The 26,975-nt window shown below is 43.1% G+C and overlaps 1 protein-coding gene and 1 long non-coding RNA gene across 2 annotated transcripts; both read right to left on the bottom strand.

The window, feature by feature from the left end:
* Positions 1-6,398: 6,398 nt before the first annotated feature.
* On the bottom strand, positions 6,399-19,584 carry LOC125879660 (adhesion G protein-coupled receptor E1-like). Its single transcript, XM_049561630.1, has 21 exons — positions 19,401-19,584; positions 16,480-16,611; positions 16,119-16,265; positions 15,894-16,019; positions 13,736-13,879; positions 12,780-12,926; positions 12,518-12,664; positions 12,390-12,427; positions 10,610-10,690; positions 10,428-10,457; positions 10,183-10,345; positions 9,978-10,091; positions 9,716-9,891; positions 9,417-9,626; positions 8,969-9,172; positions 7,964-8,205; positions 7,809-7,875; positions 7,511-7,602; positions 7,263-7,422; positions 7,000-7,056; positions 6,399-6,671 (listed from the first exon to the last, which is right to left on the bottom strand). The coding sequence occupies exons 1-21, from the start codon at positions 19,582-19,584 to the stop codon at positions 6,591-6,593; spliced, it is 2,742 nt and encodes a 913-aa protein (XP_049417587.1). The 3' UTR covers positions 6,399-6,590.
* Positions 19,585-19,691: 107 nt separating this feature from the next.
* LOC125880091 (uncharacterized) lies at positions 19,692-26,273 on the bottom strand. The gene is made up of 3 exons (XR_007448011.1): positions 26,222-26,273; positions 19,864-19,902; positions 19,692-19,769 (listed from the first exon to the last, which is right to left on the bottom strand). It is a non-coding gene; the product is annotated as an uncharacterized LOC125880091 (long non-coding RNA).
* Between the last annotated feature and the right edge of the window lie 702 nt (positions 26,274-26,975).

Genomic DNA, 26,975 nt, shown 5'->3' on the forward strand with positions numbered 1-26,975 from the left:
CACGTTACAATGGGTTGTCTTCACAGACAGTAAAGATTATTATAGTCCAAGTTAGGTTCCTATGGTTATAATGATAATTGCAGGCATGAAATGACTGCTCTAAAAATATGAGTATGTAGACAAGACTATGAAGGTAAGATGAAGGAGGCACAGTGTTCAATAAGATTCTGCAGACTTCATTAAGAAATAATGAAAATATTGTTTAACATTTCCTACTGATTCAAATTATTTTCATTTCCTGTATGACTGTATCGTGACTGAAAAAAAAATCATAAGATCACAGCAGCTACTTACCTTTGACATAAAACATCAAAATTTGCACTGTGAAAAGTTTGAAGTTGTCACAGCTGCTGTCTCAGCTCCGCCCCTGGTCCTGCCACAGTTCTGGCACCCGTTACGTTTGGCTGACACCCGTTCCATCATTTGACAAACTCAGACGCACACCCAACACACTCAGTTCAGATTGCAGGATTGTTTACTAGACTCAGCTGACTGGCCTCACGACTCAAGCGCTGCAAGTGTGTTTCCATGGTAACCAAGTATAGTATTGAGGAGAGGAGCAAAGAGTGAGAGACACTGGAGCTAACCCTGAGCACTGTATTCTCTCATTTTTCACTCCTCTCTCTCCCTATCCATTATTTCTTTCAGAGGCTGCTGTGGCTCCAATATCACGTCACAGCCGTGGTATTGCATGATTCCATGTTACATTTATGACAGACTTTAAAAATGTGTCTGGATAATATTTGTGCTTATGCAATTCTGTTTTTAATCCATTAACATTATTATCTATTACAGCTCAGCAAAGATGCACACATTATTGATTTATACGTCAAATTTTCTGGTCTGCTGGTTGTAAGAAATGCCTTGACACCATTTGGCACCCAGTGAAGGAACATAGACATTGCTTATGCAAAGAGCCCAAGTCAGATCCAGTAGGACACTGCAGTAATAGGAACCCACTACACAAGGTTTTAGATTAAGAGCCTGAACCATGGGAACCATGACATAGGCCCCTGAGTAGGGATGTCAATTTCAGTTAACTTAGCCTTTGATAAGTCGATATCCATTAACCAGTGATCAACTTGTCAATTTTTGAGAAACAAAAAAAGATGTGAAACACAATTGTTCCTCTAAGTCTGGTGCTCCATTGACTCACTGAGCTTCAGAGCAATATCCGTTTAGAGGTGGTGAAATTTGAATTATTTTGATGATGCCAATGTCTGACTTTGTATTTGATTTAGTTTCTTGGCTTTGCTGACAGACAGCCAGTTAGCTGTGTTAACATACATAGTGCATGCCCAACCTGCACTGATTAGCTAGCCTTGGCCAGTCTGCACTACGCACCACAGGAGAACTGGATACAGCGATGAATGTGGGACCCAGTTCATTCCAATGAGATCTGCTGTGTGACACATGAAGCCAAACTGGTTCAACTGCCATGTATAAAATTACCCGGATGGTCTGGGGATGACCGGCACTACTTACGCACTGTATGGCCCATAGAGCAGAGAGCTTACAGCAGCCGAGCATGACCGAGTGCAGCCGAGCGTCTTACTCCTGCTAACCGAATGGCCAACTTCTACCAATGGATAACCACATGGTCGCAGAATGAGCGGCACTGCTAACTAACTAGCTCCCACAAGACCAGAGTAGTCCACATTGCAGCAAACTAAAAAGTAGTAAAATTAACCTGTAGACTGATGGGTAGCCAGTCAAAAATATTTTCAGCAGTTAATGGTTAATGTCAAGCGAGTTCATTTTCGTATGCTGCAGCCTGGTGTCCCCTCCAGCCAATTAACAGTTAACCTTTGACATCCAAAACTGCAGACCCCTTTCATGTCTTGCTTAGTGAATGCATTCATCTGAAGGAGTGAAGTTAATTTGCAAAAAGCAGAACTTAATGACTTGATATTTGTGTTGTCATACAACCTCCGAAGCGATATATTAGGTTGCTCGCCAGCTGAATCAGATCTGTGAAGTTGTTTTCCAAAGGACAGCATTTCTAGTCACATATGATGAAGCTGATTTGTGCATTTCTCAGTTTGCGTTGCATGCTTGTGGAAAAACTGTCAGAATGTATGTTAAATAGATTCAGTGTTTCAGACACTCTGAATAAATGGTGAGTGTGTGTTGAGAGTGTGAATGTGTCATCAGTGGCCTCATGCCTGGACAGAGTTGAGGGCATCATCACTTAACTCAACTGGGAAGCAATCAGCACTCGAGCAGACAGAACGCAGAGTTCCAGCTGATCCTTACAGACGCTACGCGTAATTGAACAGGAATTTGAATGCACAAATTTATCTTACGAATTCACATACGCATATGCAAACATACATTTATGCATACAGTCACTAATTATTGAGGAACAACAGACAGAATTATACTGTTTAAATACAGCTCACACATTGATGTGCACACCCAGTCCCATATACAAAAGTTATGTATTGTTTTTTTCTACACACTAAATACTATAGGCTTTTATTGCATCAGAAATGTGTGTGTATAAAGCAGATAAATAACCTTGTTTGTGCACTGCTTAGCTCCTGAAAAGGGTGCTGCTGTGTAATTAGCATATGGCATGGCATATACTAATGTTTTTGCTCTGCTTTATTGTTTAACCTGTCAATAAAACAGTGCAAAGTAAGCTTATTATGCTTAAACCTTCTGTTATGGCAACAGAGACAATATCTTTTGTTCAGAGGTGCAGCTGTATGTGGGTGTTGCTTACATTAATGCCAATGCAAGTTAATGCAAAAAAACAACAGGAGATAATTACAAGTATGTGAAGTACACAATCACTCCAGGATCAGTTTGAAGAACATTAGAACACAAAGCTGCCAGAAAATGTTATTAAAAAAAAAAAAAAAATCCACTCAGTCGAAGGTACAATCAGTTATATGGCCTTTTGGCAACATCTAGTGGCAGTTATCGGGAACTACACCAACATCAGCAAGTATGTCTCATGCTCTAGCCTACAGTATGTTGCATTTGACTCACAAATTTCAGGCCTGGGCCTGTTAGATAACTGATGCAGAGACAAGACCAGAGGCCGGTGAAACACGGTTACTAATAATGTTGATATGCAACCTTAAAGGAGCTATATGTAAGAAATCTAATGCAAATAGTCATAAAATCATCCTAATATGTCACAGAGACTAAGGAATAATGTTCATATAACATACTGATCTCACCGACAACAATAGGACGGCCAGAATATTTGCATCTAAAAAATTTTTTTGTGGTCCGCATATCATGTTTATGTTTTGAATTTGTGTTTTGGCCTGTTGCACCACCCACCGCCATCAAGGACGCGGCGACGTAGCTCTGCCACGGCAGCCACCCGTGGGCAAACAAATCAGTCTCCAGGGTGCCGCTGTCCAGCAACCTCGAATCTGTAGGGGAGGGGGGGGGCGGACACGACTTGCGGCAGTATTTTGAATTTGAGTGCAGTAACCATTTTGGCCACATTCTTAGATACAGCGCCTTTAACGTTCCATATAACTACCCAGCATTACAAACTTTTACACTGGGTAACATCATTGCCTCCACCAGGGGCAGAGTGGGGTGGGGTTGCATCCCTGCTGAATCGATGCAATTGCCTAAAGCAGTGGTTCCCAGCTGGTCCAGCCGCGGGGTCCAGATTTCTCTGTAGTCATCGGTTAAAGGTACACAGTTCACATGTTCAGCATCATACTTGCATTTGGCCATGTCATCGTGTTAGTTTGCTGTCTGTTATTTACCTTATCCACTGTGAGAGTCAGAGGACAGAGGGCTGTCATATGCTGTAAAGCCCTATGAGGCAAATTGTGATTTGTGATATTGGGCTTTATAAATAAATTGAATAGCTGTCCATTAGTCACTCGCTCTACAGCAGAATGCTACTTTTGGACCACGAGCCACCATTTGGGAACCACTGGCCTAAAGAAATCCAATATAATTGAGTAAATCTTCCTCTCTTACCATGGCATGGATTTACATGTGGCAGATTTATCAGCTAAACATTCATGCTGTGAACTCTACTTCATCATAGTACGAACGAAAAGGTTTCAAGCTTAGTAATGCGGTCCACACCAAATCCCTACCCTACCTATGTTACGTAACTTAAAAAATAGTAACATCAGACAAATTTAGCCTTTTAAGATGGCAGGAGTGAAAATTAGTCATCTTCAACATTTGTTGTGTTACGGTTTCAGAATGAAGAAGACAGCTGGACAACAAGTAGACACAAAACAGGACACGGGATGATTTTTTTCTGTCCTTGGCAACTTTTTTCACAAAATGATATACAGATTGTTTGGTATTCCATTTTCTCAAATGGGTTGCATATAACTGCCATAAATGAGAAAAAATATCCCCAGGGGAGCATGATCCTGGAGCCCTGAGGTTTGGGCTAAGCTCTGAATGTTTACCATCTCTTTCTCTGCCTCTGGTCTCTACCTACTTTGATGAAGGTGGAAGTAGCCCAGTCCATAGGGACTTGGCTTGGAAACTGCAGTTTAAATCCAAGCCGGTTAAAGTCCAGCAGTGCAGACTGGTAGCTGGAGTTTACCTCCTTGGTACTGACAAGGTGCCCTTGATCAAAGCATCTCTCTAACTATTGTATGCATCTGTATAATGAACAAGGTGACAAACTGCAGTTTAGTTGGAGCAGTTGCCTTCAGTGATATCATCAAATACCAACTGCCAGATTTTACCTACAACTGATTTCTTACTTGTGTAACAAAGAATGCTAGATCTGCATCAGTATTGTTCGTTTCCATGTAGTTTTTTGTGGAGGATTCCTGGTTTTTACACCAAGCTGAGTGTGTGACAAAAGAGTGAGTGACACTGTTCAAAGAACTCCCACTGATAAATTATGGTTATTTTTGGCAAAGGGGATTTCAGCAGCCTCCATAATCTGCAGTCCCCAGTCACTCCACTGTGGTTCTATCAGGCACTTGGTCACTCCTCATTATCCTCTAAAATGGATAAGGTGGAGAAGTGTCATACAGGCTGTGTTGCCACTTGCTTTCTCCCATGATCACTATGATTTGCTCTGACAGCAGTCTGCCCTGGGATTGATGACAGAAACAATCATTACAGATAAAAAGGATGCATTCTTTTAAGACATAAAGGTATGGATCAAAAGGAAATACTGGGATTGCCACCTCACCATGACGTGATCTGTTTCAAAAAGTACATCAGTTGTCATTATATGTGATTAAATGCTGCACCCTTGAGGCAGACATATGCACTGTACTACTGCGGATAATGCAAGCTAAAGCAAGAGCTGTTGTGTACAGTATTTCTCACACATAGACAAAGAAAACGTGTGCCTCAGCATGTAACCTTACAACTCTCAGATTAAATGTTGATACAAATTGATTCTCACTTGTTTGTCACCCTGTATCACCCACTGACAGATAAAAATTCCACCACTGTCATTCCATTAAGGGTTTTAAATTTGCTGGTATGAAACCTGTGGTGTAAACAGTGTCATGAGCAGTAATAGCTGTCATTGATTTATTTTCATAATTTATGAGAGCAGGCTAAGAGCAACACATACAGAAATTCAGATGTCAATGAGAGAAGCTCCGCAGAAGAAATTGCCAAAGGGCCAATCCTGCCACAGTGCAATTAAATAATGTGCATTATTTATGAAAAACAAAATGTTTGAAAGTTTATTTTGTAAGACATATTACATGCATGCCAGAGAGACTTGATGTACATTAAACCAAGTTAAACTAGACTGATGCTTGCACTCCTGTTTTCCTATGCTTCCTTTCTATTACATGTCAAAGTTTATTATGTGTCTCTGACCACTGTATGTGCATCAGTGTGCAAGATAAACAATTTAAATGCATCCAATGTAAATGAGAGAGAGAATATCCCTGGCTTTGCCCGTCCCTTGAATTTGTCTTGTAAAGTTTGGCACACCTTGAAGTGTCCCAGCTCTCATTCAAATACAGTACGAATAGAAAGAGAAAGAAACAACTGGTACATGAATGTTTTCACTTTGGATAAAGTTTGTTTTTTCAGACAGTGCCTGACTGAGGGTGTGGGCATTAGTGTGTTTGTGGAAGCTCCCACACCCAAGCAAATGTATTAGGTGGAAAGATGGTGATTATTTGAACAAGTCTTCCCAGTGTTTTATAACACCGTGAGGACTTACAATATTATGGGCCTTTCATAAAATATTCAGGAGGAAAGTAATTACTTTCACACTGTTTTTGTCTGTAGTGTACGAGTTAATGTGTACTATATTCATCTGTTACGGTAATTTACTGTAAAATACAACAACATAGTGTGGAAATCACATAAGCATATTTAGCTACTTGAGCCACATCACAAATGTATTCAGCAAAATAATATTAACTGACAGAGTTAATACAAGAGTTATTTTATTGTACAGCTATTCAAATCAGAATGAGCCTGACTATAATAACAAACTCACTTTACATTAAGTCCTTGGACGATGAAAACAGCCAGCTAAAACCATGAGAGACAATGATGCAGAAAAACATGTTAAAATATGTCACACTTTGGCATTCATGAAATTAGAATTTATAAAAACATAAATCATCTGTTCTGTTTGTTTTTCCCTTTTTACTTCATCTGGATTTAGCCTTGTTTTCCTCATCTGTCTGTCCCTCGGGTTTGTCCAAATCCTCAGAGATTGAAGGTGCATCTTTCTGTTTAAATAAATTATAATAATCAGTATTAGTGTTGTTGAAATTGATATATAGTCAGTACAAAGAAAATGCTTAATATCTGTACTGTTTGCACCTTCTGCCTTGGAGACAGCTCATTATTTTTGCATACAAAACACTGAATATGGTGGAATCAGTTGGGGCTATTCCTCATTTAAATAGATGTATTAAAGATGTATAGTATGGGAGGTAAAGTGGCACATGTGAGTTTGTTTGAAATTTTTCAGAAATCCATATTTTTATTAAATCTACATTTTAAAATAATTTAGTGGACTGCTTGAGATAATGTGTTGTAATTCCAGGAACTTACCACAGATCTGTCCTTTCCACAAGAGCACGTCAGCCATCTTATGTACTCCTCTCGCACCTGGAGCATACAAAACAACAACTATTATACACAAACAATGCTACATCATCTACATAGCATTAAATATTCAAACGTTACAGGTTAGTTTATCTGTTTAACAAAAGCAATTTAAAATTCTATCCATATTCTCTCAATCGTATTAGCCTTGAATCAATAGTTAACTGATGTGAGAAGGCAGGAGAAAGACTGATGTAGCTGAAGACTACCTCCTTGTTGAGCAGACAGTGGACGATGAAGAGGAAGGTGCCCTGTTGGGAGTTGAGGAGAATGAAGAGGACCTGAAAGAAAAGGTTTGTCTGGTACAGGCCCAGAATCCAGGTACAGCCCAGTATGACAAACTGGGCCACAATCTTGAACAAGATCAACCTGTAAACAATGAGAATTCAACTTTTAGGGTTTTCAGAAAATTGCATATTTTGGATTTTAATGCAAAGACAGTGTTGATCACTCATACCTGGTGTCTTTGGATTGAGAAACATCACTTTTCATGTTGGCCAGGGTGGGTCTCAGACTCCATAGAGTAGCACAGAACAATATCCAATTCAGCTAAAAGAGAAAAAGACACAAAGGCTGGGCTGTGGAAAAAAAAAATCTCCGCACAAACCTCTAATTGTACTAGTCAAGAAATATACCTTTGTTTGCTAAAAAAAAAAATATTCCAGACACGATACAGTTAAGACAACAAACTGGGCTGAGGTGATTGAATTTGTTAAAATAAAAGGGAAGCAAATGTTAACATGCAATATACTCACAGCAAGGATAGCAATCACAGGGCCTGTTAAAGCCCAGCTGAAATGGCGCTGTCTCGAGAGCCAGCACCTGTAGCAGAATCAAACACTTTCAACCTGGATGCACATCAGACATACAGGAGAATATGAATGAGTGTATTACTGTTTATCTTACTCACACCTCTGCCTCAGTAGCACCATATCCATCAGAATATACCAGTGCAGAAACACCCACAATCACAAATGGAACGCCGTAGCCAATCAGGTAAAGAACTAGCCTGGGGAGGCCATCTCTCTGGATGACCTGCACCTTAGTGAGCCTCCGGACCAACAGGTGGAGCTGAAAGGCCTCCAGCAGCATCCACACAAAACCTGCTATAACTAAGAAGTGGAGAAGCCCCGCTATGACGGTGCAGGCTAGCTGTGGAGACAGAAGAGAAGTATCTTCAATACAGTAAAATGCCTAAAATGCCTCCTCCTTTCATCCACGCCCCAAGCTTTAGATACAACCACAGCAGAGAATTTATCACTTAATTAAAGTCACAGAATTACCTGTGTGAGGGTCCTGTAAGTACTTTTGTAAGCAAACAAAACATCTTAGTATTAGCAGCCCAGTCCCTGTAAGATAATCTTGGCATTGTATGTTTCTGCAAACCACAGATACATCATCTTTTTACATTTTATACGCATCTTATCAACATTTCTAGAGTGATGTAGTGCTAGTCACATGTTATCTGGAGGGGATGTTGAATGATGTGACTCCTAGGTGAGACTGCTGCCAAGCTGTAGATGGCTGCAGAGCACTGTTTGAGACCCAACATAAAACACGGGATGTTTTCTAACAACCCGTCCCTGCGTTCCAACTGGTATTTTTGCCACCAAATGTGCATTTTGTGCGTGGCTAAATGGCGGGTGCCTCTTAGCAACCAGTCACTGCATTTCCATGGGCAGTTGTGCTACCAAACATGGGTGTTTAAAGCCAAACATGATATTTTTTTTACCACCAAAACCAAGTGTTTTTGTGCCTAAATATAACCACGTGATAACCACAGCATTGTTGAGATGTAAGAAATGGAAAGTTTCAACATATCCACAACAGAATATACAAATGTGACATATCTGTGGTTAAGAAACATGCAATGCCAACACTGCTTCTGGCAATTGGGCTATTAGACTTGCTGTACCTCTTGTTCAACATATTTGTCGTTCCACAGCAGCAGCAGATGGGAGAAGAAGAGGTTGAGGCAGAGGTGAAGACGGGCTGTGTTGTTGATCTTGGGGTTCCAGCTACACAGGAGGAAGGTGAAGATGGCCAAACCAAAGAAGAATAGTCCAACAATCACACACATTCGGTTTAGCCACTCCAGGAAGGGATCCTCTGGTGGAGGCTGAGAAGGCAGAAGACACAGAGACCAAGAGAATTACGTACATCCGTTCGGAACAACCTGATGTTGGATCTGCAACTTTGTCTTCACCTGGATACAAACTACAAGATTTTAAGGCTGACATATTGTCGGTCCCTCCACACAATAGCTCCATTTGTCAAAACACGTAGTGTGAGTATTCAAGTCCTCTATAGTGTCCCTGCCCTCAGCAACACAGTCTTATCATGTATATAGACATCTCATATACCTCCCCAATCTGCATGATGAGGGCAAAGGTAGAAAGGTGGGAGCAGCTGCACACTGTGTAGTTTTCATCAGAGTATGCAACCCAGCAGCCCTCCACCGACCAACCCATCGTCTCTTCCTCTTTTTCGCCATCGTCCTCTTGTTCCTCTTCTTCGTTCTTGCTTTTGTCCTCCCAGAACACACAAGTCACAATTCCAGATTCAGGTACTTTCTGAGAAAACAAAAGAAACAGAGCTTACATTCAAAGTTAGTTTCTTTTTGTCTCGATGGATAGGAGTTGAATTTTGATTGCTGCTGCACCTTCTTATGTTGGATGGTAAAGTTGACGGGGTCAGTGAGGTTGGTGGTGTTTATGGACGGTAAGACTGCGGTAAAAACATCCGAGTACATCTCTGTCTTGTTCTCCGTTTTAAAGTACTGATGACTAAGAAGAGTCTCCATCCCACTCAGTGTCATGAAGGCAGCTGCAGCAGAACCTAGGAGTGTCCAGGTGAAATAAGAATTAAACAGATATTAACAGATGCTACAGTCATCATGGACTTTTTCGTCTACTTTGTCTCACCATTGTTGGCGCTGGCAAGAGCCTGCAAGTTGATCTCCATGGTCTGTCCTTTGGCAGAAAGAGGGGCATTGTTGTCATCATGACTCCCTGGACCAATGACTTCGAGGCTCAAATCTGACACATGGATAAAAATTATAGCAGGTATATTTTATATGTGCTGAGAAATCAAATGTAGCTTATCTAAACAAAGAGGAACTCCTCTTACCCACTGTTGGAGTTTGCATTGCTTTGCTGGTTTTGTTCTGAGTTCGTGGCACTATTGTAGAAACTAGAAGGTCTGTGATTCCCAGGATCACACTGCCGGTCTCCCCGTCTCCTTCACTACTCACCCTGCTTGACCTGACACGTGGTCCAACACCTGACACTTCCTGTGAGAAATAAGTCGTTGTAATGAGGCAAACAAAAACACAAACATAACATAAAGCTCTGATTTTGTTGGATATGAAGTACCATGGATGCAGAAAGGCTGTTTGCCACTGTCTGCAAGAGACACCAAGAAAGACAGAGGGGAAAGGCATTAGAATGTAACCGCAGTGTCCCCAGCACTTTACATTACATCACCTCTTTAGACTCACAGTGAGATCCGTGTGATCGGTCTCCACAAGTAAAACACTAGAATCTTTTCTACATACCGCATCTGGTAAGGTGACACCTGTGTTGTTCTTGAGCTGTTGATCCATATTGCCAAGGAAAGCTCTTTCTTTTGTCTGACCCTGCAATACAACGTGTGTGTTGAGTATTTATTTACTTTGCCTGAGTACTATACTTAAGTGAAATTTTGACACTTGTATTTTACTAGACTATTTCCATCATATGCTACTTCATACTTCTACTCCACTACATTTCAAAAGGAAGTGTTGTACATGTACTCCAATACCTTTGTTTAACACTTATAGTTACTTGCTATTTTTAAATACAAACATATGTAAAACATATGTTCATATACCAGTAGTAAAGCATCAAAAATTGGCTCCAAATTGCTGAACTACATAACTGAAATACTATTACATGTCTTTGTTAGTGATCAAAAAACAAATTGAAATATTTTATAACTTAAGGAGCTCATGTTATGGCATGATACTTTTACCTTTGATCATTTAAAAAAGGTCCAGTGTGTAGGATTTAGGGGCATCTATAAGCAGAACCACTGTATAATTTTTAATGCTGTGAGGTAGTTTCAATGGGTCCCTGTGCATGCTATTATGATTGGCCCTTGTGCAGACTAGTTGCTATTTATGGGCCTAAACTAGTTTCTGTATAATCTTACTGGCTATTTTACCAAAGAAGAAAAAAGAAAACCATGATGAAGGTGTTTTTACGTTTTCAGAGACATGTATAGCCTCACAAACTGCACTATTTTTCAGTTAATGAGAGTTTATCTTTAAACAGAAACGTATATCTAAGGTGGCAATTTGAATTATTCACAAGGCCCCGTTTTTTGCCCTACATATTGTTGGAGGGCCCACACCCTCTATGGGCCCCCTCACTTTATGGAGCCCCAGTGCAACCGCCCCTCTTGCACTGTCTATATTTACACCCCTGATAATATTTGTAACTATTTTTAATTCGTTTTTGATCAACTGAAACTAAGAATCTCTGTTTTTTCTTTACCTCAGAGTGAGAGGAATATCTTTACATACAGAGCAGGTCCTCTCCCACTGAGTCTGCCATGTTGTTTCTACAGTAGCCCTGAATGGACAAACCCAACACTGGCTCTAGATGAGCCCAATTGCATTTTTGCGTCGCTCACGCTTGGCACACAGGAGTAGTTTCAGTTCTGCGACCTCAATGCTAGCTGCCATTAAATCCTTCACTCCAGACCTTTAATATTGATACCTTAAATCTTAGTACTTCTGTTCTTTTACTAAAGTAACATTTTGAATCCATGACTTAATGGAGTATTTTTAGACTAAAGTATTTCTACTTTTTTAAGTAACAAATTGAGTACTTATTGATTTTACCACATTGTAAACTGGTGATTTGACATCTATATACTAAGAGAAAGGTATGAACTTTGTATAACCTCAAAATTAAAATGTTTTCACTTCACAATAGGGAGACATTAGTTTGTTTCTTTAATCATGGAACAGGTTTGGTAACTTCTACATTCAACATAATAACAAGTCGGGGGTCAGCACTGGTATCTAGATTTCCTCCTATCAAGAGATGTTTGTTTGAACATTGAGTGCATTTACAAACCATTTATGAGGCCTCTAGAAATCCCCCTATTATCTTTTAAGAGGTCTGTTTCCCATTAGCCCTAGCTGGATCATGTGATGCTAATTGAAGCGCTTATCCCAGCTATGATCATATTTAGGATATGGTGTTTACATACTTACAGTCATTATGCATAACATAAATTCTTCATTCGTCAGTTCAACTGAGAAATGGAAAAATGCAATCAGGGCTTACCTTTGGAGGCTCAATTGCATCTAGGATATCTGAAAGACCTGACAGTGATTTAGAAAATATTGTAAATAAAAAATTTAACTTAGTTTTAATTATAAATCTCAATTATCCTGAAAGTTGGCTTTACTCACTTTGACAAAATGAAACCCCCATCTCCCACAGGATTCCAGTTGAAGGGTAGAATCCATCAGGACAAGAACAATAGAAGGTCCCCGGTACATTAGTGCACACTGTTAGTTCACCACATATATCAGGCGTCTTGCTGCACTCATCTATATCTGTAGAGAGAGAGCATGCACAACACTATCTGTTCTTGAGGATGATTTAATCCATATAAATCCAAACAGTAGAAGCACAGTGTATCCTCCATAGATACCAAACAAGAGCACACACCTGTGCATGGGTTAGAAATGCTGGCTATTACATCTGGGTTGTCCAGCCGAAAGCCGGGGAAGCAGGTGCAGATGTAAGATCCAATTGAATTTGTGCAATTGGAATTTGGTCCACAGACAGTAGCATCTTCGACACACTCATCAACATCTGTAAAATCACTGAGATTAAAATAAATACAACACACAAAAGAAGCCATATACACTTTTCGGAGACGTCACAAAAGTGTATTTGATGCCACTTGGTGCCTGTGCTTCCTCTCACAGTGCACCTTATATCGCCCACTGAGACTGCTGAACTCATACCTAGCTATGCCTGTTAGGTGCAACACCTTGAAGGATGGGGACCTTTTTAAATTAATACAAGTTGCAGATGCAGTACTACACTAAATCTCTGGTAATGTAAGCTGTGGTGGCAGTACTTTAAGAATGTGTTGTAGTAAGGTCAACTAGTGAAAGTTAAATATAGCAAATGTGAAATTAGTGTCTATTAGTCTGTATGTAATCATAACAATTTTAGGTTGCACAACTCCAAAGTTTTGGCAGTACAATATATTTTTTACCTGTTTGGATTTAGCCTTGCTGTGCTGTAAAAGACTGAACACTGTAGAAAAATTGATGCTCAATTGGTACAAACCAGCACTGTGCAGGTTAGGTTTAGAAGAGCACCCTGTTATTCTGTTTCCCCTAACAACCTGGGATTTATTTTACACAGCTGTTACCTTGTATAGTCAAGACCTTAGCTTCTGGCACAACTCAAGGATAATGAATAGCAGTTTTTTTTTTATTGGATACTCTGACAGAAAATGTTAGCTATTGGCTTAAGTGTTTACTTCACTGATGTTTCTTTTCATCCTCTCTCTGATATTGAAGAAATGAACTCAAAATGGCTAACAGTGATACATGCGCAGATGTTTTAACCCTCAGGTTTGCCACTGTGCCACTGGTGTCTGCACTTACCAATACAGATGTTGGACTCACTGACATCTGCAGCTGGTTGAGTTGGTGTGAACCCCAGTTGACATTCACAGGTATGAGCTCCAGGCGTGTTGGTGCAAATAGAGTCAGGGCCACAGACAGTTGAGTTGAAACACTCATCGATATCTGAGGAAGGGACGGTTAATGTATGTTACAATGTTCTCATTAAAAGGAAAATTGTCCATTTAGTGTATCAGCTCAGCTTTTGGCAGGACTAAAAGGACAAAGTGCAGATTATATTTGCCAGTTTTATACTGTGAACACCCTAAAACCAATCTCTTTCTCCTTAGCTAGCCGGTGTGTTACAGTAACTCTGTGGGGTTTTCTGAACAACATGATCGATTTTAAGTGTTTTTCAAAAAAATCAAAATGGCGGAAAATCTGTATAACCAGAAGTTATGGGTTCTTGAGGCACATTTGTTCCTCATGAGGAGAGGCATCTCTGTGCAAAGTTTCATGTCTCTACGACATACGGGGCATGAGATATGCCCATTCAAAGTTTGCAATTTCAATCAGTTGCTATAGCGCCCCCCTTTGGCCAATTGATGTAATATTGCTTCCTCCCATGACCCTCTACCACTGTGCCAAATTTCACATGGATTATATAGTAAGACAATGTTCAATTGCCTTTTTTAGATTTGCAAAGATAAAACCCATGGCACCCTATGCCATGGGTTTTGGACATGGGCACTGTCAAAGTCTCCCTCCAGACACGTTTTGAAGTATGTAAAAATACTCCGCTATGATTAAGATTTTGTTCAACATGGTTTTCCCACATGAAAAGTAAATAGAAGAAGAGGAAGCACATCTATTCCTTCTCCCTTATTGAGAAATTCTAGATCTAGCCTTCTCCAAATGTCACTTTCTCCTGCGTCGGCTCAGCACTACTAGTGCTAGGTTGACTGGTGAGGAAGCAGTGCACATCAAGATGGCTGGTTAGCATTGGAAGAAACATCAGAGAGATCAAGGCATACATGATGAGCCTCAGTGAGAACTAGACTCAGATGAGGAGTCTGTTCTGCACTGTAATCGTCAACTAGCAGACGAATTAGAATGGTTAGTGTAGTTAGCATCTTTGATTTATTTATGTTGTTTTATAGCTTGTTAGCTTGTAGGCTATCTGGCAGTGGCTGACATGGTATTGGTGGTTGTGAAACATCTGGTAATATCTGCTACAATTAGGTTTTTGGTTAATAGAAGAAGAAAGCTCCAGGGTCCAGTTAACGTCCAAGAACTGCACACTCTACCATGTTTGCTGTCAAAACTTTCACTACACTATGGCTTACTTTGCTCTCTGTATTGATAAGTCTGGTCTGTACCAGAGGTGTCAGATTTCTAGTGGAATAGGGAGGAAAGTGAAAACACCCCTGCACCCAGAGGAAAGGAAAATTCAAAATAAAATCTCTTCTTTGACCAGACGATTTCTCCTTGATGTAATGGAGCCCAATATATTACATTCTGACCATTTTCCCATACTTCTTAAATTCAGCTCTTTTTCCTCTCTCCCTGCATTATTCTTTATTTGTCTGAAATAATCAGCTCTGAGATCCAAAAGAAGAATTGACTGGCTTGTAAATGAGCCCGCACAATGTCAGAAATTTGCCTCAGTGATCAAATTCAAGCCTCATCTCTGCGAAGCCTACGAGCACAGCAAAAGAACTCCTGCTGATTTATTCCTTTGCTGGGGGGGAGCAGATCAGAATCTAAATAAGAAGTTGATTTATTTCTTATGAGACAAAGAAAAATGAAGAAAAGACTATTGTGAGCAGCAAAATTCTGTTCTGTGTAGTGACAAACTTTGCACAGATACAAGTCTGTAGAGTCAATGTCATTCATTTCAGGGCATATTGACATAAAAAAAACAGAATTTTTGAGTGGATGAGGGCTTTAAGATTTGCACGTGTAGTCAACTATACCTCCCCCTGGTTTCCAACTGGTGGGTCGTGGTCCAAAAGTGAATCGCGGGTCCATTCGGAATGGAACCCAAGTGACTCGCCAACATGTCAAGTTTGTTAAAAACAGAGCTTTTATTTTGAAGGACCATTTCCTATGGAGCCTAACATATTTTTTGATCACCGAATGGCTCATTGAGGGTTATGCCTTGCTCACTGTATATTACACACTACAGAACAGCACAAACCTTGACAAACTGGGGTTGCTTCAGGCACAAGGTGGTAGCCATCATGGCATTCACATACAAAACTTCCTGGGTTGTTGTGACAGGTCCCATCATCCCCACAGACATTGTCAAGACATTCATCAATATCTGTGGAGAAATTGACAACAGACCTGTGAACAAGTTTCACAACCAGCGTGAATGTACCTGCAAAGAGAGAAAGACAGAAACAAATGTATTTTATGATACCTATGCATGGGTTGGAGCCTCCAGGTGGTAATGCAGGATCTGTTGCGTCGAATCCATCCAGACAGGTACAGAAGTGTGCTCCAATGGTGTTGTTACATTTGCTGTTAGTGCCGCAAAGTTCTGAATTCCTCTGGCACTCATCAATGTCTGACAAGATATATTACAGTCAGAAGAAGGTACACTTAAAACAAACTGCTTACTTTAAGAGCACGAGGCTCCTCCTACTTCCTGCGTGACGTACTGTCTTGCATTAAAGGTTTGTAACAATGGCCATTATCACTGGATACAACGCACGAGATGATCAATTTCTCCACCATGTCACCAATGTAACCACCATTTAAATGAAACAAAATGTACTTACCAACACAGCCATATGAATCTGGAGTGGGTAGGTGTGTTGGAGGGATTTCATACCCAGAAACACAGGTGCAACCTCCCTCACTTGAGCACTCAGCGAGTGGTCCACAGGAGTCTGGTTCACACTTATAATGATCTAAACAGACATGATCACATATCATAAGTAATTTGAAAAATGTGAGCTGTACAATCCTCCACCTGCTATTTAGCAAATGTTAAGCAACTAAAACAACAACCCTTTTATATGTAGGTCCAGATATGAGGTATGAAATTTGTCAGTTCTTTCAGCACATTCAAAGAAAAGCAATGAAATTGACGCCATCGTTGATATTCAAAGAAAATGTGAATAACGGATCAGGCAACATAAACAGAAAAATATTATTTATACAGACAATCAGAAAGACTTTCCCCTCATACACAACCATTGCAAACAGATGTAAAATAGTATTTGAGCTTAAAAGTTTTAAGTAACTTTGATTTGATTTACCCTGTGATGGTCTGGCAACCTGTCCAGGGTGTACCCCACCTCTCACCTAATGTCAGCTGAGATAGACAGTTACAGATAATGAATAACTGAATTAGTAAATACCGATTGTATGTTGTCTGAATTCATGTTTTTGTGTACATTTTTCCCACTACCGCAGCAACAATTTTGTAAAATGACTTTCAGTTTGATACAGTTTTGTAAGTTAACACATTCCAGGCTATAAAAATAATGCCCCACAACTCATAATGAAGTCATTTGTGTATTACCCACGTAATTTGGAAGACTGCAGTCACATGACCAATGCACTGATGGGAGTAAAGAATGAATTAGTTTAAAGAACAAGAGTTTGTGTAAAGGAGCCAGGTTGGGGTGGTGGAAAGGTCAAACACACACAGGACTTTCCACCAGGGCCCTGTTTCAGGAAGCAGGCTCAACAAATTCTGAGCCTAATTGTAATCTCTGGGTTGATTGAGCCTGAGCTGAGAAACTGAGTTTTCGGTTCCAGAACAGCTGATCAGCATTAGTTCAATCAACTCTGAGTATGTTCAGCCTGAGAGAGAGGCGCATTCACGGCGAGCAGTGAAAGACATCATCAGTGGAGTGCAGATAACGTGATATTCAGTCTTTGAATATAGGCTATGAAAAGTATTCATGAATCACTGCATCATGAATCCACATAGATTAATTCCTGATTAACACTGACAAACCTGCAGTTCTGTGGAATTCCTCTTCTTTAAGATTATTTTCGGGGCTTTTGTTGCCTTAAATAGCAAAACAGCGTAATGTTGAGGGAGAGAGGGAACGACGCGCAGTGAGAGGCTTCAGACTGGGTTTGAACCCGCGGCCGCAGCATTAGCGTCTGATCACGGGGCGTCCGCTCCATCCACTAAAGCCTGATATATGGTCCTGCAGCGTACCTACGGCGTACCTACGTCGTTGCCGTCACTCCATTTCATCGCGGTGCAATTCACCGCCAGAGCGGTAGGGGGCTGCGGTCCTTTCCTGAATGGTTATCATCGTCTCTAGTTGATTCTTTGTTTAGCTTCCGGTTTTTCCGGTCACAGTGAACAATGGCGACCGAGAGAGAGAGAGAGAATCTTGCTGGAGGTGGAGTTGTTGGATGTCAAAGAAAGTATGTTACTGCAACATCTACATCGCAACAGAAGATGTTTAAAGATGGCGGGGATGGCGCATTCTGGAAATATGGAACCGGAAATGCGTTGCTACTAAGAAAACCAATCACAGCCCTCTGCGCTGGGTCTGCATTGCCTCGACGTGCAGTTACATTTTTTGGGAAGTGCACGTCAGGCTACGTCGGGGGCTATGGTAAGCTTCCTGCATAGCCACGTACCTTACAACGTAGTTACGTCGTTGATTTAACACAGGACCATAAATCAGGCTTAAGCCAACGATACTCCTTTGCAAATACTTTGATAATCAATTCTGATTTATGTCCAGGGAAAACCACAACAACGGGCAAAAGTCTTTTCAGAGCCAGAGTCACTTTTCTTACGGGCCGACAATCCGCTGTCTCTCTGATGTGTTCAGTGTCTCTGATGTTATAAAGAAAACTGCCGCTGCCGAAGAATCAAAGGGCAATGCATAAAATTTGCTCCGATGATAATGCAAATCCACAATGTGTAATATTTGACATAGGCTATCTGGGTGGAACAGATTGTTAAGATAAATGATAGAGTGTGAGGTCAAACAGTATCTTTCATACAGACAGTCCTCCAGGGAGAAATCACAAACTGGGTCTAATCACCTTCTCCTTACACAGCAGCCTCTGTATAAACTGTGCCCCAACGTCCACAACTTCATTCACTAAAAAGGACACGCCATGTGTCTCCTTCCTGCTACACGCTCAGCCTCAGTCTCAGATGAAGCAAACCTGCAAGCCGGCAGGTTTGCTTCACAGAGTAAGTTGCCACAGTAACTGACTCAGGGTTTCGTTGAGCTGGCTTTGTGAAATGGAGAACTCAGAGTTTCCCTCCTCTCAGGCTCAGCATACTCAGAGTTTTCACTAATCCTGCTTTCTGAAACAGGGCCCAGTAGACCAGTAATCGTGACTAGAATTTTGAGTTGTTTTTTTCCTAAACCCAACCTTCGTATTATTACTTGGCTAAACGTGACCTACATAACTTTACGCTAAATATGTTGCGTCATTTATGAGACACTACTTTGTTAGATAACATACAAACCGTTGTTTGTGCACTTTTTGTTCAATATCATACGAACCATTTTATCAGGATACGTTGCACAGTCACATCATGATATCTTCCACAAAGTTATGCACTTATCATTTGGGCTGTCACTTTAAACCCTTATTTTCCATTTAGTTATACTCCATGTGTTTTGTACAACCATTATTTAGGCATAATGTACATGTAATGTTTCTTGCTTTTGTATGTTGAATAAGTGAAAAAGCAGCAACTCACAGGTCACGTAACCCGTAGAAGAATATGGATGTCCTGATGGTTTATACACGTAGAATCCTCCGGGACACAGAGCCACACTCACTGAAATACTTGTGCTAGTACAGCCATACACATAAGCATACGCAGTCCCTACTGAGGGAGTCACAGACTCAGTAGTTGGGTATGAAAATGGAAAATAAATCATATACACAGTGCCACCAATAGTGCTTGACATGCACTTTGTAACAATTCTGTCTCCGCCAATCCCTGTGAAGCGCCACCATTTGTTGACGAGATTTGAATCATCGTTAGGAAAACCAGGGAAAGAAGTAGATGTAAAGTCTCGGTTGCGCCATGGTTCAGTTATGTTGGTGTATCCATCACAAGAACCTGCAAGGTACAAGGAAACATTGGCAGCAAAAATAACGGTGATTTCATCCTTTGTGAGAAGCTTTTTTTTGGTGTAAGTGAACATCATCCATACCAGGAGGAAAATCACATGTCACAGGGATGACAAGTAAACCTAACAAAGAGAAATAATCGAGAGTCAGTGCCTTTAACATTAAGGATTTTGTATAATTTATATACATCTTTAAACAAGAGAGATCAAGAGATGATCATCTCAAATAATTAACAACAAATTACCTTCATTTTTTAAAAATATTGAGATGTAGCTTAGAAAGGGAATGTAACATAGCCAGTAATAAATAGTACATTTAAAGATTCCTTTACTAGTGATGTCTGTATAAAATTAAATTAAAAAAGGCATGAATCATAATAACCATTATTTATTTGTAATTATTTGCCCTTTCTTTATATCTCAAAACAGGGTGCCTACAGATATTAGACACTTAAATTTAATGCTTTTAAGACTTTTTCTAGAAAATTTTTTCACAAAATTTAAGACTGCACAAACTGGACAAATCATATTTTTCTTATTCAAGCACAGGTATGTAGATCTACAGTCTGCCAACAGATAAATGCAAGTATAAAGTAAAAGAACAGTGTAAGGTTCCCTTTCAGTCGATTCACTCGGTACAACACGTATAGTATGGGATATCACGCCCCCGCGTGGCCTGACTGAAGAAACCTCTATTCACGCCTTTAAGGCAGATGATCTGTGGTGACGCATGTGAGGCCCCGCCCGCACATATATACCTGCGTCGCCACAGTCATTCTTCAGTTCTTACGCTCTTCACCTCTCTAAGAACACCTCTACCGAGTGGGTTAGCTAGCTGCTGCTAGTTAGCTCTGTTCTATAGGCTACTGCCGACGCGAGATTAGCTTAACAGCCCCTGTTGGTGTTAGCCATCGGCTACCCGCGGAGCGCTAATTTCGTGTGTATTTTCGAGTACTATTCATCGAAGGGTTTCGTGTCTCCGTATGAGCACCAAGCCTAAACAGGCGAAGAAGAAGTCTTCTGTTCGCCCCTGTCCTCAGGGGTGCGGCTTCTCTTTGCACGACAAGGACCAGCATGAAGCGTGTCCCGTCTGTCTGGGAGTCCTCCATGCTAGGAGGGCGTTGATTGAGCCCGGGTCTTGTGCGTCTTGTCGCCAGCTCCGGAGCTCAACCCTGGAGAGGCGGGTCACGTTTGTGGAGAAAGTGCTGGGGAAGACAACCGCTTCACGGCAGGACCCCCTCCTCTCCGAGTCGAGGGACCCAGCTTCGTCTGAGTCCGGCGGCAAGGAGTTTTTGGCCGAAGTCCCTGCTGGTGACTGGGCGGACCAAATGGAGTATGTTGACGGGTTAGCCGAGCGTGAAACGGATCCCTCCGAGGGCGCTAGCCAGCCGCCGCTTCAGCTAGCCGCTTTCCATGATGACGATGACGTGCTGGACATCGGTTTGGACGTGCACGGCTTGTCGGAGGATGAACAGGAGGCTTTATCGTCGGGCCAGTACGCCGCCGCTGCTGCGTCGGTTGACCAGGACGACACATCCTTCCTCTCGCTGTACCGCCGTGCAGCCAAGAAGCTGGAGGTGGAGTGGCCCTCTCCCCCACCGGCTCAGAAACCGTCGCGGTTTGCGGGATTTTTCCTTCCCCCCGAGCCGACGACTGTTAAAAATAGTTTGCCCTTGTTCCCTGATTTTGTCGCGGAGCTAACCTCGACGTGGAACAAGCCGCTGTCTACCCGCGTCACGGTGCCCGGCTATGGACAGTATTTGGACCTGGATGGAGCCGAAAAAGCGGGTCTGGTCAATCCTCCGCCTATGGAGCCGTCCCTGGCTGCCTATCTGGCCCCGGCCCAAAACCACGGTGTCGGCGGCCCCACTACGCTCCCATCCAAGCACTGCAGGTTCTCCGCGTCGCAGCTGGAGAAGATTTACCGGGCACAGGCAGGCACGGCCCGTGCGCTGAGCTCGGTCACTATGCTCCAGACATATCAAGCCATATGTCTGGCGGAGCTTGGGTCACTCATGCCTTCCGACAGTCCACTGGCCCTCTTCTCAACGAGGTTAGAGTCGCTACGGATTACATCCTCCGCGTGTCCCGCTGTGCAGCGCTCTCCCTGGGCAGAGGGATGGCTTCTACAGTGGTTGCGCAGAGGCACCTGTGGCTGACTCTTTCCGACGTTCCGGAGAGGGACAGGGCTGTTTATTTGGACGAGCCAGTGTCTGCTGAAGGCCTGTTTGGACAGTCGCTCGACGCTATTCAGACAAAATTTGAGCTGAGAAAGAAGCAGACAGAAGCCCTGCGCAGCATCATCCCCAGACGTGATGCGAAACAGCAGCGGCTTGCCAAGCCGACACCGCCGCCTCCCCCCAAGAGGGCAGTGCCGCCTGCGAGTTTGGGCTCCCAGCCGGTGAAGTAGCAAGCGCCGGGCCAAACCCCACGCCAGTCGGCTTGGAGCAAGGGTCCGCCACCAGGCCTCCAGAAGGGTTCAGCGCCTAGGAGGAAGAAGCCGCACTCATCCTAGCTCCGGGAGTGGGCCGAGAGGGGCTCCAGCAGGAGGGAGACACTGCTGCCCCTTATCTGTTGCCGCCAAAGAGGCCGCATTCATGTTTAGTTCTGGGCGAGAAGCATTGCACTCCCCTGACACAGTCTCCCAAGCACAACCCCCCCACACACACAAGTGCCCCAGTGTTGGTGCCTTCTGTTCACTGTGTGAATGTTGTAAATGTGCATTTATTGAACTCAATAAAGGTTCCGTTTTGTACCCGAAACAATACCAAACAAATAAACCAGGTCAAACTGGTGGTGCCGTTCCCCTCTGGCACGCCAGGGGGCGACAGCCCATTCCCTACAGTGCTGCAGGTCAGTCGGCTAGCTGTCCATCTCCCTCAATAGCGCGCATGCGCAGTCTCACCGTGGGTAGAGAGGACTGTTGTCCTGGGTTACCGGTTACAGTTCAGGGCCCGGCCACCCCGTTTCCACTCTGTAACAAACACAGTTGTAGGGGACGAGGCAGCTGCAGTACTGAGGGAAGAAATAAACAACTTGTTGAACAAGAGAGCGATACGAGTTGTTCCCGCTTCGGAGGCGAACAAAGGTTGGTACAGCCGCTATTTCGTTGTTCCGAAGAAAGGGGGGGGACTTCGTCCTATTTTAGACCTGCGAGTGTTAAACAAGTATCTACGAACTTACAGGTTCAAAATGCTAACACTCAGACAGCTACTGAGCGCGATCGGACTGGGAGATTGGTTTACGACACTCGCCCCCCGCACCTTCACAAAATGTGTTGAGGCGGCGTTAGCTCCGCTCCGGGAGAAAGGCGTTCGCATATTAGCCTATCTAGACGACTGGGCTTTGATCGCGAGCTCCAGAGAGAGGGCAGCGGCGCACCTGTCACTGACTCTGTCGCACGTCCAGGCGCTGGGCTTCTCGGTGAATTTACGGAAAAGTTCACTGATCCCAAGTCAGCAGTTTTCTTTTCTCGGGCTGGAAATATGTTCGGTTTCAAACCGAGCGCGTCTGTCAGAGCACAGGGTGGCTGCGTTTCACCGCTGCCTCGCTCAGTTTCAGTTGGGACGCAAACTACGTTTTCGGACGGTCTTACAGCTGTTAGGCATGATGGCATCTATGATCGCTGTAGTGCCTCTCGGGCTGTTAAAAATGCGAGCGTTGCAACGCTGGACTCAATCTCATCGGCTGTGCGCGCCGCGTCTCCTCCAGAGGAGACTGACGATATCTCCTTCTTGCATGTCGGCGCTCCTCCCGTGGAGGGAACCCGGTTTATTACAACAGGGCTCCCCTATAGGGAGGGTGTCTTTTCGCAAGGTGGTGTCCACAGATGCCTCCCTGAGGGGGTGGGGGGCTCTGTGCGAAGGTGCAGCAGTGAGAGGGGTGTGGACGTCGGTACAATGCAGGCTCCACATCAACCACCTGGAGCTGTTAGCAACTTTCTTAGCTCTAAGGCATTTTCGTCCGGTTCTGACAGGCCATCATGTTCTGATCAGGACAGACAATACAACGGTGGTTTCCTACATAAACAGGCAGGGAGGGACCCGCTCACTTCCCCTGTTGAAACTGGCTCGCTCTCTGTTGCTATGGTGCAGTGCTCATTTTCTGTCTCTCAGAGCCACCCATGTCCCGGGCCACCTGAACCTGGGGCCGGACCTCCTCTCCAGGGGAGGTCCTCTTGTGAGGGAGTGGAGGTTGCACCCATTGGTGGTGACTCAAATATGGGACCGGTTTGGCAGGGCGGAAGTGGACCTTTTTGCCTCCAGAGCAAATACCCACTGCCCCTGTTCTTTCCATGACGGACCACAACGCTCCCTAGGGGTGGACGCGTTAGCGCACATGGCCCGACACGCTTCTGTATGCGTTTCCCCCAGTGGAGATGATTTTGTCAGTTCTGGAGAGGGTGCGCCGACAGGGTCTCTCTCTGATTCTGGTGGCCCCTCACTGGCCAGCAAAGTCGTGGTATGCCGAGATAATAAGTCTGCTGGCAGCGAGGCCCTGGCAGCTTCCCCTCCGCAGGGACCTCCTTTCCCAGGCGGGAGGGGAGGTGGTTCACCCGCGCCCAGAGCTGTGGCGGTTGCATGCCTACCTGCTGAAAGGTCCAATCTAATAGCTAAGGGTCTGCCCCCAAGTGTGGTGGCAACGATCCAGAGTGCGAGGGCGTCGTCAACTAGGGGTTTGTATGCTTACAAATGGCGGGCGTTCGAGCAGTGGTGTCAAGACCGAAATGTACTCCCATTTCAGTGCTCTATTGTGGATGTTTTGACATTCCTCCAGGAACTGCTGGATAAGGGCTCTCTCTTTCTCCACAATTAAGGTTTATTTGGCCGCTATATCTGCTTGCCATGTTGGTTTTGATGGAGTGACACCAGGCGCTCATCCTCTTGCCATGCGTTTCCTAAAGGGAGTCCGCAGGCTGAGGCCTGTGATTAAACCCAGCGTTCCCTCATGGGATTTAGCTTTGGTACTTGAGGCGCTTTGTGGACCCCCATTTGAGCCTATTGAGTCTGCAGATATGAAGTTTCTTTCATATAAGACAGCACTACTTCTCGCTTTGGTTTCTGCAAAGCGGGTGGGCGACCTTCATGCGTTATCTGTACATCCCTCGTGTACTCAGTTCACTTCGGATGGCTCTAAGGTTACATTGCGCCCAAATGCAGCGTATTTGCCTAAAATTATCCCTGCAGCCTATAGCTCTATGTCGTTTGAGCTTTTGAGCTTCTGTTCCCCTCCGTTTGCTTCTGAGGAGCAGAGGAGGTTACATTTCTTGTGCCCTGTGCGTGCGCTACGTACTTACATAGACCGCACACAGAGTGTGCGTTTATGTGACCAATTGTTTGTCTGTTTTGCTAATCCGGCTAAGGGTAAAGCTCTGTCTAAGCAGCGGCTTTCTCACTGGATTGTGGAGGCTATCTCCCTAGCATACAACAGCAGGGGTCTTCCATTGCCTCTCGGTGTGAGGGCACATTCGACCAGGGGCATGGCAGCATCATGGGCTTTATTTAAGGGGGTATCTGTGAGTGATATCTGTGCTGCAGCCAGTTGGTCATCACCGCACACTTTTGTCCGGTTTTATCTTTTGGATGTGACAGCTCCTTCGGTGGCTCACTCTGTCCTTTCTGCTGGGTCCACGATGCACTGAAGTGCTGGAAGTGGACTCCGGTTCGGTGGCTGCTCTGCGGGGCGTGTATACATGTCCCATACTATACGTGTTGTACCGAGTGAATCGACTGAAAGGGAACGAAATGTTATGACTATAACTTCTGTTCCCTGAAGGAGAGGAACGAGGTACAACACTAGGTTGCCCCGCTGCGCAGCTGGGCTCGGTGAAGAGTGGCTATCGAACTGAAGAATGACTGTGGCGACGCAGGTATATATGTGCGGGCGGGGCCTCACATGCGTCACCACAGATCATCTGCCTTAAAGGCGTGAATAGAGGTTTCTTCAGTCAGGCCACGCGGGGGCGTGATATCCCATACTATACGTGTTGTACCTCGTTCCTCTCCTTCAGGGAACAGAAGTTATAGTCATAACATTTCGTTCAGTGGTAGGTTTACAGAATTGTAAAATCAGAAATGTGGACATTCATACATACATACATTGTCATACAATACAACAAACAAAGACATTAAAATATAGGTGAATGAAATTAGATAAAATGTTTGTGGCAATTACAACCTCACAAATTCAAATTTAAGACTATTAAATGACTTTTAAGGCCTAATATTTATAAAATTGAAAGACTTTAAGGACCTGAAGACACCCTGCAAAACTTCAGTCTAAAATAAATCATGTTCTGTCAAAACAACATAAATTCAAATTAAAAAACAGCAGCATTTAAATTGATAATGAATTAATTCATAGAGACTAGTCAAGCATGCTATTGCAATTACTATGTTTGGAGATTCTCATGTCTATTAAAAAACAACAGAAAATCACTTACCCAGGAGAAGGGCTGAAGCACAGTGGTTCATCGTGACATATCAAAGATGTTCTGCTGCAAGTTTGCACAATACCCATTAAGTGTTTTTTAAGATGTGAAGCAAATGCAAAACAGTTACGCAAATTCACTCACTCCTGATGTCAAAGGTGTCTTCGATTACAGGGCAAAAGTTAGGAGGAGACAAGAGAAAGATGCTGTCATGAAGCATCTCTATTCCAGATGTGTACCAGGGCCGCTGTGTCACATCTGTATTGTGTATACTGATGGTTTTTGCCGAACTTAACAATGTTTTTCTTTTTCATTTGAAAGATATGTTTGCCCCTTGATGTTAAGAATTAAAACTGATCCGAGAGAGGCGTTGTTGGTACTTCATGGTACCTTAAAACACACATGTCCCAGTTCACATACTTTGTAAGGGCAGCTGCATGACATACTTAAGGTAAAAAACACAAATAAGTATACAATTCGGAACACTGCCTTCACTTAAAGGTCCAGTGTGTAGGATTTAGGGGGATGTACTGGCAGAAAAGGAACATCATATTCATAACTATGTTTTCATTAGTGTATAATCACCTGAAACAAAAAACTGTGGTGTTTTCGTTACCTCAGAATGAGCCATTTATATCCACACATGGAACACAGAGTTCACCGTGTTTACAAACCACACACTGGCTCTTAATAGGGCAATTCATGTTTTTGCAGCTTTGCGTCAGCCAGATCTGTTGTTTTTTTTTTTTTCTCATTTTTTATTTGA

This window comes from Epinephelus fuscoguttatus, linkage group LG19 (assembly GCF_011397635.1).
Source record: "Epinephelus fuscoguttatus linkage group LG19, E.fuscoguttatus.final_Chr_v1".
NCBI lineage: Eukaryota > Metazoa > Chordata > Actinopteri > Perciformes > Serranidae > Epinephelus > Epinephelus fuscoguttatus.